This window comes from Panicum virgatum, chromosome 9N, assembly GCF_016808335.1.
Source record: "Panicum virgatum strain AP13 chromosome 9N, P.virgatum_v5, whole genome shotgun sequence".
Taxonomy (NCBI): Eukaryota; Viridiplantae; Streptophyta; class Magnoliopsida; order Poales; family Poaceae; genus Panicum; species Panicum virgatum.
The window spans coordinates 10843040-10862099 of record NC_053153.1 but is presented as its reverse complement, the minus strand read 5'-3'; the positions used below and the strand labels follow the sequence as shown (position 1 = coordinate 10862099).

The 19060-nt window shown below is 47.5% G+C and overlaps 2 protein-coding genes across 3 annotated transcripts; one reads left to right on the top strand and one right to left on the bottom strand.

Moving 5' to 3' along the window:
* Window positions 1-1505: 1505 nt before the first annotated feature.
* LOC120687200 (DNA-directed RNA polymerase I subunit RPA12-like) lies at window positions 1506-3587 on the top strand. The gene is made up of 5 exons (XM_039969192.1): window positions 1506-1633; window positions 1702-1742; window positions 3001-3063; window positions 3149-3205; window positions 3291-3587. The coding sequence occupies exons 1-5, from the start codon at window positions 1516-1518 to the stop codon at window positions 3360-3362; spliced, it is 351 nt and encodes a 116-aa protein (XP_039825126.1). The 5' UTR covers window positions 1506-1515; the 3' UTR covers window positions 3363-3587.
* Window positions 3588-3772: 185 nt separating this feature from the next.
* On the bottom strand, window positions 3773-18596 carry LOC120687199 (probable serine/threonine protein kinase IREH1). 2 transcript variants are annotated; one of them, XM_039969189.1, is made up of 18 exons: window positions 17836-18591; window positions 16772-16839; window positions 16489-16674; window positions 14998-16335; window positions 13167-13339; window positions 12805-13039; window positions 11674-11766; window positions 11459-11599; window positions 11295-11387; window positions 6872-7082; window positions 6687-6772; window positions 6328-6416; window positions 5514-5565; window positions 5367-5423; window positions 5120-5293; window positions 4865-4942; window positions 4329-4495; window positions 3773-4257 (listed from the first exon to the last, which is right to left on the bottom strand). In XM_039969189.1, exons 1-17 carry the CDS (start codon window positions 18458-18460, stop codon window positions 4412-4414), a joined length of 3783 nt encoding a protein of 1260 aa, XP_039825123.1. In that variant the 5' UTR covers window positions 18461-18591; the 3' UTR covers window positions 3773-4257; window positions 4329-4411. The 2 variants fall into 2 exon arrangements, with proteins under 2 accessions (XP_039825123.1, XP_039825124.1); XM_039969190.1 differs by having other exon boundaries at window positions 3844-4243; window positions 17836-18596.
* Between the last annotated feature and the right edge of the window lie 464 nt (window positions 18597-19060).

The following is a 19060-nucleotide window of genomic DNA, read 5'->3' as shown; positions in this document are numbered from 1 at the left end:
GAAAATGTTTACATTTTTACCACTCTTGCCCCTGTGGACGCCAGCGCGGCGGTCCAGCTAGGCTCCACGTCAGCTCCAGCCCCCCGCGCTCGACCAGAGGCTATTTTGTCCAGCCCGCGCGCCCAAACCCGGCCCATTCTCCACTCTCCTCTGCTCTCCCCCCGCTCCTACAGCGCCGCCGCCGCTGATGCGACGGCACCATGTCGTCGTCGACTCGTCGTGCGACTGGCCGAGAACAAGTTCGTGGTCGTGCCCGTAGCCAAGGCCCAGCCCGTTGTCCTGGCCAAAGTCGTGGTGGTTCTGCCCCAACGCAAGCTCCGCGTTTTGCCCGTGCCCGAGGACCAGCTTGTGGTTCGCCATCGCCGATCACCGCTTTAGCAAACCCACAGCTTTGAGTAATTCCTGAAAAGGCATCAACCAAGTCGAATTGAGCCGAATGAGTAACGAAGCACATGCATAGATAGTGAATCCCACGGATTGAAACCAAGAAAAGCTCAAATCGAATAGAGGATGGTCAAAGAACAGAGCAAGAACTCACTAGAAATCGCTCAGCCTCCAGCCATCGCTCAACGCCGCCCGGCGGGTCGCTGACCTGCGTGCGGACGGTGGTGCCCATGGCCGCAGCAGCCCGAGCGAGCCCCGCGCTGCTGTCGCGCAAGTGGCGCATGGCGGCCCTGGCGAAGCACTAGCGCATGGAGCTGGTGCTCCGCGGCACCACCGCGGAGGCCGCCGCGAGGCAGAACGTGCTCAGCAAACGCGGCTCCAGCCTCATCCTCCACGTTGGGAGGGATGGCCGCGGAGCCCCGAGCCGCACTGCGCGCTGGAAGGGCCCTCCCGGCCGCCGCTGCGGCGTGCTGCCATGTCCGACCATCGCCCTCCGCTGCTGGGGATGCTCCGCGATGGCGGATGGCCGGCACCTCGCCGGCCGCGCTTGGGGGGCGCCTCGCCGCCGAGGATCCAACTGCAGGGACAGAGACGGCCGCGGGGGGCAGCGCCGCCGGGCACCCGAAGGAGCAGAAGAAGCCATGGCGGCACGGGGAGGCGCGGCCGGGAGCTTGCGCGCGAACGAAGAGCTCCTTCTGGGCGGCCGGGAGCTCGAGCGGGTGAGGAGGAGCGACGTGCGCGAACGGAGGAGCTCCGCCTTCGCGCGCCGCTCACCAAGTGGCTGGTGTCGGAGGCGGCGGCGTGTCGGCGGCGGCACTGCAGGGGCGGGGCAAGGTAGTCACGGAGCAGAGGAGGGGAGAAAGAGATTGGAATGGGCCGGGTTTGGGCGCACGGGCTGGACAAAATAGCCTCTGGTCGAGCGCGGGAGGCTGGAGCTGACGTGGAGCCTAACTGGGCCGCCGCGCTGGTGTCCACGGAATCAAGAGTGGTAAAAATGTAAATATTTTCTCTCTTTCGTGCTGATTCTGTAATTGCAAAAATAAAAATGCTATCTCAGGAGGTGGCGATCGTTATAATGGTATAAAGTTAAAATCCCCCGTTGATAAGTACTGTGACGAGCAAGCGCCAGCCATGGCGTTCTGGCAGTCTCGCGATTTCCTCTTCTGCGGCGTGTGCGGCACCCTCCTCACATTCGACTCCGTCCACTCAGCGTCGTGCCCTCTCTGCGGCTTCAAGCGCAAGGCCAAAGGTCTCCTTTCTCCGCCGCCTCCTCCTCCTCCCCTGGCGCTCCGACTGATCGCTCCCCCCATTTTGCAGAGATTGAAGGGAAGGAAACACGGTACACCGTCACCGCCGAGGTAAAACTCACGGCTCTCTTTCTGTAGCAGTCCTGATGCTTTTCTCGTCGCCTTGTAGAACGGAAACGCATATCTAATGTGCGAACTCTGTGACTGTGAGAAGTATTTTCAAGTATATGATGATCATGTGATGGAACAAATCGAGTCGGGTTAAATTCAGTGAATGATTTGTACGATGCTTGCATGCCTGGCTATTTTTTCTTTTTTTTTGATAGAAATACTTTAAAGGAAACACCTAAAGTTTAATTAGGTGCAGCACCCAGGGTTTGAATTCTGGGTGGGAGCACCCGACCAGTGGCCTTTGCCTTTGCCATTTTTTCTTTTTATAAAGTTTTCTCAGCACCTGTTCATTTTATCAAAATTTCCCCTGAAGGAGTCTATGCCAAGTTGACAACCAAGCCGCCATAAGGATGGGGGGTGGTGCTGTTCGATCCGGTGGATCATCTAACCGGCCCTTGAAAATGACCCTAACGGTCCCCAAATCCAAACTGTGAATCGGCTAAGGGTCATTGGATCGGAACCCACAGAACCAAAGGGTCGACAGGTTCGACCCGCACACAGGCCCCAGGACACATAGCGAGAAGTGGTGCCTCTATTCGTTGCTGGCATCATTGCCCTGCTGCGAGCAGGTCATTTTCAATTGAAGAGTTTTTGTTGTCTACATGATCTGCTTTGGCAAGTGAATGATCTAAGCAAGGTACTTGGCGGCTATTGGCTGACGGCTTCATTTGATCTGTGGATGGATTGATCCACCCGATCCATTGGAGCACCAGGACAAAGCAGGATAGTACAAATGGATGAACCGGTGTTCCATTCTAACTCGTCTTTGGTCCCTGGAGCAACCATCCCCATCTTTAAGCTGCCAAGCCAGTGGCTTTAGAGTGATTTTTGAGAGAATATTAGATGTACAATACACAGCATAGCAGCATACGTCAAGCTCCCTACATTATGGAAAATTTCCTTGGGGTAGGACTTATAGTGTAAATTTAGCACAAAATGTCGTGTAGCAATTGAACTAAGCACTGATGATTTCTAGCTTTGCGTGTATATGCTATGCTGACCAAGGATTATAGGGATTTGTTATCAGAATCAGACTAAGCTTTCACAGTTTGCCGTAGTTACTAAAAGGAAATTTCAGATTTCTAGACTTCATACTCTGTTCTTTTGTCTAAGCAGGCATGAAGTGTCGTCGCATGTTGAACATGGCTGGCATTAACCCTCAATATGCTTCTGGTCTTTAACTACATGCTATTCGCAGGATATTCGACGGGAGCTAAAGATGGATCTGTTAGATGAGGTGTTGGTGGTACAAAGACCTGTGGTAAGTACTCTGCCCTTCAAATATGGTCTAAGTCCAATAAGTTCTTATTATTCTGGGCTCTTCACAAATTCGATTTCTGCATTAGGTAACAAGATCCTGTCCGAAGTGCAACCATTCAAAAGCTGAATACCACTCAATACAGGTTAGCAACTGATCCTTCAGCACTGGATGGCAATTATTTACTTGTTTTTCATTTGCAATTCTGTCTCTGACACCTGAAATTGCAGACGCGTTCAGCAGACGAGGGAGAGACGGTATTCTACGAGTGCACTAAGTGCCGGTACAAGTCCAAAGAATAAAATAGTTGCAATATGTTTGCCCAAGTGTATTACATGGATGTGCACACTCATGCTTTGTGCCAAACTCCTTTTTGACGGAACCTCTGTACTGAAGATTAGACTTTTACTCGTGTATTTTTTTTTTATCAATGTGAACGTACCGTAGTAAGTGCTACTTTTTTCCGATTTCGTCCTAAACAACAATTGATCAAGATGAAGCTAGCCTATCGGCAATGGCTTGTTTTAGTTCTAATAGACTGACTCTAAATAGACTGACTGCAAAATCATGTTTGAATAAATCATTAACAGCTAACTCTACTAATGCTTATGTGTAGACAGTCGTTGGATTGTTACTGCCAGGGGAGTCAGATACATGACTGACTGCCAGCTGTCAATTCAACGATCAGTATATATTCTTGGGCAATTTCCTATATTCTTCTATGATGTCCCTGGTTTGTGAACAGAAACTGGTAAGTTAATGTGCAGTTATTCAAGTTAATACTATCACCAAGGAAATAGCGAACTGCCATCTTTTTTCGACCGGTTCCATGGCCACCAAAATGTTGTGAACAGTTCTTGCCGCAGAGAAATCCTGCTGGCTGCCAACTTAACGAGCCATTATATGCCAGAATGGCAAATTTCTGAAACCCACCTACATCTTGAGGGGTTGAATTCTGAACACAGTAACCTTGACCAATCTTGGCGAACCCAAGGCTGATAATGGGGCGGGAAAGAAAAAAACAAAAAACAGCGCTCCTAGGTCTCATGCCAAATTTGGTCAAGGATGATTCGCTGACGATGGCATGGCAATTGTCATGAAAACAAGGTAACAGCAAAACTGTACTTGGCTCCGCGAGATGTAGGAACAGCCTCAATAAGAACAGACCATGCCTCACTTTGATCTGCAAAAATGACGCTAACAGCTCAGATAAAACAACATTTCAAGAGGAGAAAATGAAGTGCAAATAGAAGAGGTGATATACTTACATGTACAAGACCTCTACGTCACGCGAGAACCTTGTAAACTGTTGGATTACTCCAAATGAGTCGATCCAGATTTAGATTGACTGCTACGTTTCTGATCTCGGCGGCGGATTGTCCTTCAATCCCTTGGTGAGCAAGTCATAATTGATGGAAGCAAGTTGTGACAGATTCTGCAGTGGGAAATGATGTTAGAATAATGTCGTGGTACAATCTTCTAGGCAAGCTGTCAATGAATAATGCCTTAAACGTTCAGTATCTGGCTCATGGGTACAGCGATACTACAATCACAGCAACACCACAAAAAGTGATATAAGCGACACTACAATCACAGTAACACCACAAAAAGTGATATTTACTACTTGCTCAAATATGGACTTTGCCTATTGCTGAGATGCAAGACAAATAGAAGAGTGATGTGGCTAAAATTGAGAGGGTACTAAATGAAAGGAACAAAGCCTAGTGAAATGATAGGAGGTTGTCATGCTTCAATCACTATCAAGACATCATAGGAAATAATTGCCCAGTGGATGTAGTCTTACCTTGAATGAGAAGTTGCTGAAAGAATAATTGACATTTGCACTAGATTCAAAATCATTGAGGCCACCGCTGTCCTCCCCCTATTGCACAATATATGAAACAGTTAGCAACGCAACTTAAGAACATAAAGCTAGATCAGCTATTCAAAATACAGTTTTCTTTTGGCTTCTCTTTTTCTCTACTTCCTACATTGGTAAAAATGTTAAGGTTTTTATTTGTTGCTCAGCAACTAAATAAGAAAAATACTCATACCATACCATGTCATCTTGGCGGTTGCTCACACAACTACTGCTTCCACTAAGGCTTCCATTATCACTGGAATCCTCAAACTCGTATGCTTCGTATATGTTTTCATCTGACGGATTCCAAGAATAGCGACTAGTGAAGTAGCTAGTATCAAATGCACTATCTGAGGAGGGAACAAAGGCAGCCTGCAAATGATTTTCTGTTATTCCTGGTATACATAAACAAGATGCGCTACAAGTTTGAAGAGTCCTTTCTCACCTTCTGCCTAGCAAGGGTATCCCAGCTAATGTCTTTGAAAAAGGGATGTCTTTTAACCTAAAAGAAACAAGATTCCAAACATCATGTTCATATCATAGCCTTTAACAAATTTACAAAAAAAGGTTGTATGTAGCATCTTTAAAGTACCTCTGAGGCACCATTTGCCCCTAGTCGTTGATGAGGATCTTCTGTCAATAGTCTGGACAAAAATTTTGTAAGATCTTCAGAATAGTTTTACTTCAATCGTATCAGAAAATAACTTGCTGAAATAATTAGAAAAAATGAGCATGAACTAATGAGTAGCACTGCAATAGAAATTTGTATTGCTGGTGGCATATGACTGTCACATACAAGATCCCAACATACATACTTGCGAAAAGTCCTACCTCTGAGGAAGCAAACTAGAATAACTTAAAACAACAAAATACAACTGAAAGGGGACAGAATATAGGTTGGTTTGCCGCCATTATCCTATAAATACACACTGGAAATGACAAGCTATGTAGAGTCTCATGGGTAACTGCCCCAAGAGTAAAATTACAAAAGTACCCTCTAGTTAACAGTTTGATGCTCCCATTCTCAGAATCTAAAAGATAACATTATCCGAAACAAGTAATACTTAAATGATGATTTAATAATTAAAATATGGCACACCATATTAAGTTCTCTTTGAAGCATAGGTTGAAAATTATGGATGAAATGCATCGGTAGTCATGCATGGTATTTGAAGACTGTATAGGAACAATAAGTTGAAAAGAATGCTGCAAAGAAAAAGAAAAAATGCAGCACGAGCATGCAAAATTATGATATGGTTAGCTCTAAATTATGTGTGCCATACTGCCATAAGATCGGTTCAACCAAAGCACAATTATCTATGACATAGACATTTTTAACAAGAGCTATAACATGGAATCCTATAGCAAGCAATTGAGTGCTAAAAATGGTTTGAAATATTTCTTACTTGTCAATTAAATCTTGTGCCTCCACACTCATCTCTTCTGGGACATGTGGCCAAGGTATTTTGCGATTCAAAATATTGTCAAAGATTGTCTACAGCACAAATATAATAATAATAATGTTAAGCCAAACCAAGTTTTTCAGATCATTGATCCATAGAGAAAATATAATAGTATATTGGTAAATATTTGCTCCAATGAGCAGCACACGTTAACAAGGGATATTTACTTCCAGAAAATATCTAATAAGCCCTGGCTGTCTGCAACTGTGTTAAACTGATCATTTGATGTTATGACCATATAAAAATTTACTGGAAGACTGATAATCTAGCTGCAAAAGAATCATTCACTTAATGTACAATACCTGGGGGTGTTCTGCGTTGAAGGGAGGTATACCAACAATGAGCTCAAAAAGAATTACACCAACAGACCACCAATCTGCACTGCAACCTAGGAGGATATACAGAATGACAGAATAGTTAGTATCAAATAGGTAGTAAAAAAGTGAATAGGTACACAGCCTAAACAATGAATTTGTTCAGCATTTACCATGTCCTGTCCCCAAAAGGATTTCTGGTGCTAAATAATCAGGAGTTCCAACGGCAGAACGATTTTGTCTCCGAGCTCGGTGATCCATTTGCTCGAGTTCACTCATCTGAGGCTCATCATCTCCATACAGTGAAGACCCACTAACAGCAGGGCCAGACAGATCATCTGTGCTGTTGATCAAACCAACCTTGGACAACCCAAAATCTGTCAACTGAAGAAATGAACATTAATAAGCAGCATAAATAGAAAACACAATAGTACAAGTAACCATGTCAGACTAAAACAATGAGTTTGCACGTCCACAGAAATATAAAAGGCAAACGGTACTGAATTAGTGACATGAAAATTGAACAGTAAATAACACCAGATATTTGACCTTTTGTGAAAACTACAACTAAGTGCCATTTTTCTTCAAGAAAAACATAACCTCCACGATTTGAGCATAGGCCTTCTATCAGTATTTAAAGTCCAAAAGAAAAATATGAAGGCATCACAAACTTTCTAATCATCCATCATGATCTCCAAAAATGACTGACCTCAATAGTCACATGCATATGCTGGCTATTCTCTCCCAGGGCAAATGATGCACATGCACCAGGGCTAAACAAAAATTTAATTGTGGTTGACTCAATTTTACCATGTAAGTTGTACTAGTTTTCTTCTATACAATAGTGTCTACCAGGGTCATTTCTAACCTGGCTTCACCCCTGTTCTTTCTTATTAGAAATCTAGTACATGATGTTCTACAACTGCTATTAATGACGGGATAATTAGTGGATTCCTCCAACCCTAGATGGGTGGGTATATATAGATCCTATACATGGGCCTCTAGATGGGCCTCTATACACATGGGCTCAATATACTCCAACACCCCCCGCAGTCTGAACTACCGGCGCAGCGGTGTTCAAGACTGGACAACAAGAAAGCTAACACCCCCTCGCAGTCTGAACAACCGACGCAGCGGTGTTCAAAACTGTACAAGATGAGAGTACAAGTAGAGCACAAAAGGGCTAATACCCCCCCGCAGCCACAACTAGCCACCGGCTACGTTGAGGCTGGATCGAAACTCCGAGAAGATCGACGAGGGCAGCCCCTTCGTGAAGATGTCAGCAAACTGGGAGGTAGTCGGGACATGGAGTACCCGAACATCGCCGATGGCGACTCTGTCGCGCACGAAGTGTAGGTCGATCTCCACGTGCTTCGTCCGCTGATGCTGGACGGGGTTGGCGGAGAGATACACGGCGCTGACGTTGTCGCAGTAGACGAGCGTGCTCTTGGCGAGCGGGCTGTGGAGCTCCGCCAAGAGCTGTCACAGCCAGGACGCCTCCGCCACGCCGTTAGCAACAGCCCGGTACTCCGCCTCGGCACTGGAGCGGGAGACAACCGGCTGCCGCTTGGACGACTAGGAGACTAGGCTGCCGCCCAGGAAGACGGCGTAGCCGGAGGTGGAGCGACGAGTGTCCGGGCAGCCAGCCCAGTCAGCGTCTGTGTAGACCACCAGCTCAGCAGAGGACGAGCGGTGAAGTACCAGGCCGAGGTCCACAGTGCCACGGATGTATCGGAGGAGACGCTTCAGCGCAGTAAGGTGTGACTCCCGGGGATCATGCATGTAGAGACAGACCTGCTGAACAGCGTAGGTGAGGTCCGGCCTGGTGAAGGTGAGGTACTGCAAAGCACCGGCCAGACTCCGGTAGGCTGTAGGGTCAGCCACCGGATCACCCAGATCAGCAGACAGCTTCGCCTGAGTGTCGACTGGAGTGGAGCAGGGCTTGCAATCAGTTATCCCAGCCCGCTCCAGAATATCGAGGGCGTACTGCCGCTGGTGCAGAAGACCAGACGGGCGAGACTCAACAGTGACGCCTAAGAAGTGGTGGAGCTGACCAAGATCCTTCATAGCGAACTCCTGCTGCAGAGAGGAGATGACACTCTGAAGCAACTGCTGACTGGAAGCTGTGAGCACAATGTCATCGACATATAGCAGCAGATATGCCGTCTCATCCCCACGGCGGTAGATGAAGAGAGACGTGTCAGACTTGGCCTCAGTGAACCCCAGTGTCAGCAAGAACGTGGCGAACCGAGTCCCAAGCCCGTGGAGCCTGCTTCAGTCCATAGAGAGACTTGTTGAGCCGGCAGACCATATCCGGACGACTCGAGTCCACAAATCCCACAGGCTGAGAGCAGTAAACAGTCTCTGACAAAGTGCCGTGAAGAAATGCATTCTTCACGTCCAGCTGGTGCACAGGCCAAGTGCGCGAGAGCGCAAGCGAGAGGACCGTGCGCACCGTAGCGGGCTTCACGACCGGGCTGAAAGTCTCATCATAGTCCACACCAGGCCGCTGAGTGAACCCCCGGAGAACCCAGCGAGCCTTGTAGCGCTCCAGTGTGCCGTCAGCCCGACGCTTATGCGTCCAGATCCACTTGCCAGTCACCACATTGCAACCAGACGGACACGGCACGAGGTTCCACGTCTGGTTGGCAAGAAGAGCCGCGTACTCCTCTTCCATCGCGCGACGCCAGTGAGGATCCGCCAAGGCGTCGCGGACAGAGGAGGGTACCGGAGAGACCCGCGGCTCTCCCTCGGTAGCTGAGAGAGTCGCGGCCTGGGACGCCATCCGCCGAGTCACCATGGGATGGATATGTCGAGGATCCCGATGGACGACTGGCGGGTGGTACACTTCCGGCTCTGCTCGAGAGGGAGCCGGAGGAGGCGATGGCGGCGACGGCTCCGGTGTCGGCGTCGCAGGAGCCTCCGGAGCAGGAGGCGGCGCCGATGTCGACGCGGAACGGCGCTGGTACACCTGCACCGGCTCAGCGTACCGCCGCGGCGCCGAGCGACGCCGGTACACCTGCACCGGCTGAGCGTACCGCGCAGGGGCAGGGGAAGGCACTGGGGCCGCGCGTGGCGCAGCGGGAGACACCGGGGCCGCGCGCGGCACGACCGGAGGTCCGGGGGCCGCGCGTGGTCGAGGAGGACGGAGACCAGGGCCCTGATGTTCTGGACTCCGGCGGCCTGGAGGTGGAGCTGGGCGACCATGGGGTCGGTCGGGTCGTACCGGGCTCCAGATCCAGCGAGCGGCGCCTGGCGTGAGGAAGAGGCGCCAGGCTCGAGGTCGATGGGCAGCTGGCCGGAGGAGGCGCAGAGGAAGCGCTCCACCTCGGCGACCCGGAGAGCGGAGGTATCGGCCGCGGTGCGCTCGCGCTCCCAGGCGAGGGCAGCCACGTGGACCCGCTCCTGGGCCGCCGAAGCCTCCGACTTGGCGGCGAGGAGGGCCGCGGCGAGAGCGGCGTCGGCCTACTGCCCGCGGAGGGCGGCGCATCCGCGGGCGACATCCCGAGGCCAGGCCATGCAGCATCAGGCGCGGCGTCGGCGGCGGGCTGCTTGCCCTTGGCGACAGCGGCGCGGTGGGCCGCAGCGGCGGCGGCGGGATCCTGCAGCAGCGACAGGGCGGCCTGCAGGGCGGCCGGATCGGCGCCCGCGGCCTGCAGCAGTTGTGCCGCGGCCCGCAGGACAGCCGGATCGACGGCGGCGTGGTGGGCGGCGGCGGCCTGCGCAGCCTCGGCGCCTCCCCCAGCGGCAGCAACAGCGGCGCGCTCGGCAGCCACAGGATGGGGCGTCGGCGGCCCAGGGGGCACCGGCCCACGGGGAGGAAACCCAGGGGGCGGCCCAGTAGTGGGTGGCCCAACAGGGGCCGGTTCCTCACCCGCGTGAGGCAGGGGAGGCGCCAGAGCGGCGGCCGCCGTGCCCCCAGCAGGCGGATCCGCGCCGGGCAGCACCGCCAGGGCGACGGCCGCGCGTCCAGCAGGGTCGACGGCGCCAGATCCGCCCGCCGCGCCCGCGCGCGCACCAGCAGCGGCGGCGGCGGCGGCAACAGGAGCAGGCAGGGGTCTCCAGGCGTGCTAGGCGGCGGCGGACGGGGCGACGGTCCAGGCGGGGCTCGGAGCAGAGGATGGGAGGGGTGGGAAAGAGGAGAGGGAAAGGGAGGAGGAGGCCGGCGGCGCCGGCGGCCGGCCGGCCATGAGCCGGCGGCGGCGGGCAGCAGAGGAGGCGGCTGGAAAACAGAGGCGGCTGGAAACCTAAACCTAATCTACTGATACCATAATGACGGGATAATTAGTGGATTCCTCCAACCCTAGATGGGTGGGTATATATAGATCCTATACATGGGCCTCTAGATGGGCCTCTATACACATGGGCTCAATATACTCCAACAGCTATGAACCATTATAATTATGCATTTGGATTGCATGAACAAAATATACCAAATTGCTGATACATCAAACATCTACAACCAGTCAGACGACACAAATTCGAGCTTGCCATCGAAAAGCATGAGGAATTAACTTTAGTTTGTCCATATCTAACATGAAACATAAAATATATAACGAGATAAGGTTTAATGACCATGTGCATGCCTCCACATACCTTAATATGTCCATCATGGGCTATCAACAGGTTGTCAGGTTTTAGATCCCTATGAACTATGTGCATAGAGTGCAAATATTCCAAAGCTAGTACCTGCAGGATGAATTGATTATGAGACAGAGGGAATGAAAAGGGTAGAAAACTATTAGATACCATAAACTTACAACTTCTGCAAGATATACACGAGCAACATCTTCATCCAGGCATCCCAAATTCCTCAGTAATGAGTAAAGGTCCCCTCCATTTAGGTACTCCATGACCAGATACAAATTCTCCCGAGAGGTAAATGAATAGAAAAAGCGTACCTTTCAAAAGCATGACAACTTTATAATCAAATTATAGCATTCCAAAACAGGGTCAGATTTGTAGGTTCACTTACCACAAAAGGATTCCTTACTGTAATCAAGATATCACGTTCAGCCAATATACTCTCGACAGCATTTTTCCGAATCATATCTGCCTTCCTAAGAACCTGCTTAAAGGAAGAATCTTGTTAAATAAGTGAATAAAATAGCAATGTATGCCCTGAAATGAAAGGAAGCAAGGTGCCCTGAAGTAAGTACGAGACAAAATTTCTACTATAATTATACACAAAAGTAAGCTGAGAAATGTTAGAGAAATTGGTGCCATGGTATCGCTTGTTGCTATAAATCCACCTATGTTCAGCAGAGCCAGATCCTCTCCTATGTTGTTTGGACATAGCTGATTGTTAGTGGTGACAGGCTAGGCAGGCCAGCATAAAAAATCCAGCCATTCTGATGGAATGAATCCCAGAAGAAAATTGCTCTTGTTGTGTTGCTATTTGCTAGACATCTTAGACTACAAAGCTTGCAAGAAGCAAGCATCGTCGTTAGCATTAAATTCACTTCAGCCTAAAAGCTATATTGCAAAACTTAGCACAGGAACAGCACAAACATGACAGGGTGTGGTCTGAATCTGTAATTGACATTATCAGGTACCAATTCATGAGCTCTCTGACGATATGCAGTAGAGAAAAGAACATTGTAATCTGTTGCGATGTCAAGACAAAGCGATGACCATGATCCGGAAACTCAATTACAACTTGCAGCACAAGAATGCTAATGTTTAATTGGATAGTCAAATGATAATGTGTGAACATATTTATATATGGTGCAAGGTGATCTCTAGGAATACCGCCGTGTTGCTATGTCAAGACAAATAAGTGATAGCCATTTGGCTTGAGTGTAACTTCAGGTGAACTGTTAAAAGAATTGATGGTGCAGGAACCAACCAGACTCACATTGTGGATCCACAGGTGACACTAGGACATCAACATAGTTGGATAGGAATCACAGCACTAAGAAATATGTGCACAGGACTTGAAAACAGAGTGATTGGACAAACCTACTGTTATGAAGCAATAAAGAAAAGTTTCGACTTTTGGGCCTGGACCACTTGCACAACTTCCAAGGTATGAACCACAAGACCAGTGCCTAATGAAAAGCGTGCATGATTGCATGAAAGAAAAAAAAGATCAGCCAATGAATACCTTTATAGCAAAGAGGTCTCCGGTAGTTCTTTTCTTGGCCAAAAAAACACGTCCAAATGCTCCACGACTGATAGGTTTTATGATTTCAAAGTCATCAATTGAAGTGCGATCCTTGACTGGATGGACAGGACTTGCGCGCAAGCTACGAACAACATCATCTTCTTCATCCATTATAGTGCTCGCTGAATCAACCTTGTCCATATCAACCGAATCACATAGCTGCAGGTATTTCTCCCTAAAGGATTATAGAAGAAAGTAACATCACCGTTGATAAGCTTCGAAAAACAAAGTGACCCGCAAGAATAACTATTATTATCTGGTCAGGATATTAATTAAAATAGTAGTCCAAATAAGAGTCTCACCGGTGCAGTTTTTCTATTCGTGTTCCAAATGTTTGCACTGTAAGGGCCTCATGCTTCCTGCGGTTGACAATTTCTTGAAGATCTTCTATGCATGTGACCATTTGGGATAATGCACTTTCTTCATCCAGAGGAGTATTCGCGATGCATCGTGCAATATCAGAAAGTTCAACAATCTGCATAAATTGAAGGAAGTTATTATAGCAACTCTTACAATTTGATGTCTAGAGTTCAAGATGGAGTCAGATATCCAGAATATAATGTTAATAACTGAATTCATTTTCCTTACAGCCAAACAAGGAATAATATGAACACAAGAATAAGAACCTTTTCGACTAGTACTGAGATCTACAGTTTACTCTTAACTCTTAAGCTAGCAAGGCCTGTGAAATTACACTTCTCAGATAAACCATCATTTCTGCATGACTCATGTGTCTGATTCATGTATCCCTTGTGTTGCCGACTTCCCATCTAAATCTCACAAACTCTAGCATTACCACATATCACAGCAGTTTTACATCTGTTCTTTCAGTGGGCACACCCACCAGTGCAGAGGACATCTCAAACTATCAAGCTATCACCGATTGACCATGTCAAACTTCCTTCAAATAATTCTCGGCACCCTAAGTCAGTATATTTCTGAAACTTGCAAGGTATAGTTTCACTGTTTCTGCATTCTAGCGAGAGTTTATCAGTCACACCACTTTATAATAATACACTAGCATTTCCATCAACTCTTAACAACTCACAACCATGGATACGAAAGACTCAAAAAACTAACAAACCGACGCCTAACAACTAAGCTGTGGACACCTAAGAAATCCAACTTTCACTCCTAATAAATAGCTAGCATTTTCATACACTCTAACAACTCACAACCATGGATAAGAAAGACTCAACAAACTAACAAAGTAACAAACTGACACCTAACAGCTCAAGCCATGGACGCCTGCTGCTGCTGCTTCCGGCATGTGTAGGACTTGCCAACAAAAGCGTCCACAACATATTCAAGCTTCATGGCAGGGCCTAATTCCATTGGCTTCGTCAATCCTAGTGAAAATACACCACAAGGCAAGGAAATTTCTAGGACTTCCACTCAATGCCACACTGACGTGACATGTGGGTAATTGGGGAATGGAATGGTTTACGGAGTCTCATTGAACAGAGTGGTATGTCCTTAATATTTCATAGACTATCAACAAGTTACAAAGATCAAATTTCAAGAGGTACACACAAGGTATGCCAACAGAGTTGCATAATGCGGTTTCGCTACAGCCCTACATCCCTACCAAATGTGAAATGTCACAAGGATTAGGATTTGATCATGGTGACAAGGGAAGGATTAAGTGAGATATCAGAAGATAATTGTGTTTCTCTAATTCTCACACCTTTAATTAAGAAGCCTGCGTATTAGGACAACAGTACTTAAACTAAAAGCAGCACACATGATATATGGCATATTGATAAAATGTACCAGCATTTAATGTGGATAGCATGCAGCCATCGAATCAAATATAATAGATTTTAATACAATAAACCTATCGAATATTGATTGTTTTAAATTGCATTAAGCACCTGCTGATACATGTTCACTTACTTTTGCCAAGTGACATGCATCAGTTGTATGGAAAAAAGCCAACTGCCAGAAACAACAGACAAATAAAACGACCTAATCTGTTGGTTTTGTTGTGGTCAATAGCTTGCACATTACGCCAGTAAAAATAGTTACATAGATGCTACGTCTCTATTCACGCATCAAATGTCAAATTTGTAGCATAATGAAGGTAGCAAAAGAGAAAAGAGATAAGCAAAATATAGAAACTGCATCTCTTACCTGTGGAAGATCATCACTCTCATTAATTGCATTTTTACCAGCTAAAAGCATGTCTATATGGTTTGATCTTGGAGTCGTTAATGGAGATCTAGGAGTCATACTTCCCGCTGATGATGTGGTCATCCCATGATCAGATTTTGGTCCAAAACGAGTCTTGCATGTCATTGAAGGGAGATTTTTAATGTCATCCAATGAAATAGTGTTATCAGCCTCTTGGAGATAGTCAAGCATATCGGCAGATCCTCTTCTAGACCAATCGGAGAGTTTTGGAGAGGGACCATCTGATTCTTCATTGATGCTTGAATTTGAAACTTTTGCAACATCTGGGCTGCCTGCAGCATTTGGAAGATCTTTCTGCGAATAAGATTCTACCAACTTTTCTAATGTTTCTGCAACTCTGATTAAACGTTCATCAACACTAACACCTTTTTGATCACACCTGTCAGCAACTGCACAGACCCTGGAATGATCTTCTACATAATGTGTTGGAACATATTCTTCACATATGCGACACATTATTGAACCCTCTTCAGAAATATTTGGCTGGTCAGACCAGTGTCCCCATGAAGTTTTATGTTGATGCTTGGAAGGAAGCTGTTGTTGTGGTATAGATTCGACTGGACTGCTTAATTCAACATGGCTACTAACTGTAGTGTGTGCATCTGTTTTCTTATTAGGTGATTCTGATTTAGTAGGGGTAGATTCTTTTGGGGCCTTTATAACAGGTGATGGAAAAGGTTTCCAGGAAGACATCCGTTCTTTGGTTGGAGAATCAGCCTCTTTCTTAATATCTGTATCAAGGGGGGGAAGAAGCCTAACAGGCTTTATCTCCTGGCTGCGCTTCCATTTCAAATTATGCTGCTCCTGACTGTATGATTTTCTTGCATCGCTTTTACTGGCTCCGGATGTTGTGTCATGCACACCTGGTTGAGCTAAAATCTGTCTGTCTGCAGACTGTATAATCTTATCACGCTGATCAATAACAACTTCATCCTCAGCAAAGCCACTCTCCTTGTGGAACTGGAGCAGCCTTGTACATCTTGTAAGTATAAAAAGCATCCGCGTGTACAGTTTCTTCAGCACGCCCATTGGGAGCTCCTGACGATGATCATCCAAATCTTGCACTATACCTTCACACTGAAGCCAAAATTCCCCAGGTGTCATGACACAACAGCTTCGTGCAAGTATTAACAAATCCTCCAAGGTTTCTTTCCATTCCGGATGAGAGTCTGCATACTTTTCCATTACACTAACCAAGTCTCCAGCAAATACTGCCAAATCTGAATTTACCTCTTCCTTTGCCTTCTCAAATCTCACCTGGATAACTTTTATCACCTCCTGCACAGATAACAGGAGACAATATTATTATTATTATCATTTAACAAATCTTGAAAAACTAGAATGTGTGAAGGAGAGGGGGAAAAAGAAGACATCAAATACATATAAATCAACAATGGCTTTTGTCCCACACGGACCGTGGACTGGGATTACCTTTAAGTTGTAAATGCCCCGAGGTTTCAAAAAAGGAAAAGGGCGCACCCCTTTGGAATTCAGCTCATGTGAAAAACTTTTTATATCTGCGGGGACTCTCTTCCTCGGTGCACTTGTAGCCTGCATAATGGCTTTAAAGCGTGGAGACTCGGATTCCTTTGGCGTCTCACACGGATCATATGCACACTAAAATGCAAGGAAAAGAGGCAACAGTACATTAGCCATCGTTTACTTAATTGTAAGTCATAGAAAATAAAAAAGAAACACATGGAAATATCACTACCGCAGCCTCTGGTATGTGAGTTGGTGTCCTCAGATCTCCTGAATGGTTCCGCAGTGCACTAGTTTTAGCTGTGTATGAGATGGATTAGATGGCCATATATCAGAGAGACTAAAAAAAATAAAAAATAGAAGAAGACCTCCAAAAGAGGGAAAATTAATGGAGAAAAAGAATATGAACACACAAACAAGATATCTCTGCTACAGAAGAAGCATTTGACTCCAATTTTTATCGATCAAATCTGCAGCTGTCAGATAGTGTAATCTGGACAGCCCAATGGGGCAAAGCAAGACTTGTTGCTTGCAAGCCTAACATAAGCATAATGCAGTTTCATGTGGGATATGCAGAAATATGTAGGCACAGGTCACATAATAATCAGCTAGTTGGAGTAGAAGGAGATGTGTAGTTGTCGTAAAGCATTTTCACTCAACCATAAACTACCATCCAGTGTGCTGTGATTTCATTTTTCGAACAGTTCAGTTTTTCTAAAGCATAAACAGAAAATTGACTTCCACAGCTTCTATACACGGTGCTAAAATATCAAGGAAGTTATAGCGTAAAAGTCAAACAGTGTTTAGCATGTGCTAGAACATATCAATCAAGCACAGATCCAACAAACTGTATATATAGGAATAAACAGGGCTCATGAGTTCATTAGAAATGCCTTATATTCAAGCACCAAAAAAAGCAAACACCAGCTAACTCCACTTGTGAATAATAACTCTCTCTAGCTTGTGGATTTGACATTAAACAGATAGAAACTTTCTTATTTGCACCAGTGTTTCAAGTTCCGTAAATGGATACCACAAAGCATGATGAATTGTGTAATCTAAACTTCTAACAGCTTAAGACTATGTCAACTGTTTGTCTCAAACAGTTAAGCATTAGAAGGATCGTCGAATAACTAGCGTTTGCTTGCTCATTGTCCCTCTTCCCCTGCCTCGCTCAACATGGTAAAATTCTAACCCCTAGCTTCGACAAATCACTCACCAGCTTACGGGGCTTGCTGGATAACCCTAAACTAAACTGCCTTTTGAATGGAAAAACAGGGACAAAATTTTGCTAACCTTTTACAGCGCTCTTCCCTTCTGCTCCCAAGCTCGTCCCAGCTGCACTTCGCATCGGCAGCTCGGCCGTCTTCCCCTTTCCACGGCTGCTACTCGAATCCGCCCACGAGCTCACACCCTTTCTCCCGCCGACGCCGGCTGATGCAGCCGACGGCTCCCCTTGGCCCTGCCCGCGCGAGAGGTTGCTGCTCCCGAGCGCAGCGGCCATGCGCTGCCCCTCCTGCGGCAGCGGCCCGGATCTCGTCTTGATCCGGTTGAGCCCCAGCGAGGACGCCAGGATCGGCGACAGCGCGGCTGCCGACGCGCCGCCGACGCCCCCGCCGCCCGCATCCCTAAGCTGCGCCACGGACCCCTTCCTCCCATCACCTGCCGGGCTCGACGAGGCCGACGACGAGGCGGCTTTGGGGGCAGCGGCCGCGGAGCCGAAGAGCTTGTCGCGCTTCCTAGGAGTCTCCGATTTAGTCTTCTTCTTGTCGGATCTGGAGGAGGACGAGGACGCCGGCGATGCCGCGGAGCCCGGGGCCGGCGCCGAGGTGGGCGTGCGCGGGCTGTTGCTGCCGTCTGGGCTGGACGAGGACTCCGAAGACTTATGCCGCGACGAGAAGAAGCGGCCCTTGAACACCATCGCGTCGCCCCGCCCCCTCCCCGCCCCGCCCGCCGGGGAGGAGTTCCGTCGAACAGGTGGTGGAAGCGAAGCGAAGCGAGCGCCAGAGACGGACTGGTAGTAGAGACTAGAGAGGACAGCGTGCGAGCGGGGACACCGCAAGGAAAATGCTGGGACCAGTGGGGTGGACTCCGTGTAGTGTTTCTTAACCCTGCGGGACTAATCACTAACGGCGTGAGATATGCCGTGAGTTGAGATAGTCTATAAAATGCAGATACCCTCTAAAATATATTTTTTTAATTACACAGTATAATTCGAACACCCACAACGCACGCACTCATTTCTATAAATACACGTACGCAAATCCTACCTCTATAAATATCTTCGGAGACTGAGTCGTCAAATCCTCGAGATTGACAAACACACTTGATTGAGAGGAGGTTACGAGTTCTTAGCTGTGATTCCCGTGCATCTAGCCCTGTCCTACATCCTCTGGAATCATGAGTTCTTTTGAATTTCGATTTCTTGAGTTCTAGAGAAAACCCCAACTCTTTTGATCTCCCCTCGAATTCTCAAGAATCGTTGATCTTTAGGACGAGATCTTTTGGGGATATGTTCACG

Excerpts from the sequence above, each read along its gene's own strand:
- LOC120687200 (XM_039969192.1), top strand. The coding sequence starts at position 1,516 with ATGGCGTTCTGGCAGTCTCGCGATTTCCTCTTCTGCGGCGTGTGCGGC. Across the intron at positions 1,743-3,000 it reads GGTACACCGTCACCGCCGAG|GATATTCGACGGGAGCTAAA; the intron begins GTAAAACTCACG and ends TGCTATTCGCAG. Across the intron at positions 3,064-3,148 it reads TGGTGGTACAAAGACCTGTG|GTAACAAGATCCTGTCCGAA; the intron begins GTAAGTACTCTG and ends TTTCTGCATTAG.
- LOC120687199 (XM_039969190.1), bottom strand. The coding sequence starts at position 18,460 with ATGGTGTTCAAGGGCCGCTTCTTCTCGTCGCGGCATAAGTCTTCGGAG. Across the intron at positions 11,600-11,673 it reads CAGTAAGGAATCCTTTTGTG|GTACGCTTTTTCTATTCATT; the intron begins GTAAGTGAACCT and ends TGCTTTTGAAAG. Across the intron at positions 7,083-11,294 it reads CCCATGATGGACATATTAAG|TTGACAGATTTTGGGTTGTC; the intron begins GTATGTGGAGGC and ends TCATTTCTTCAG.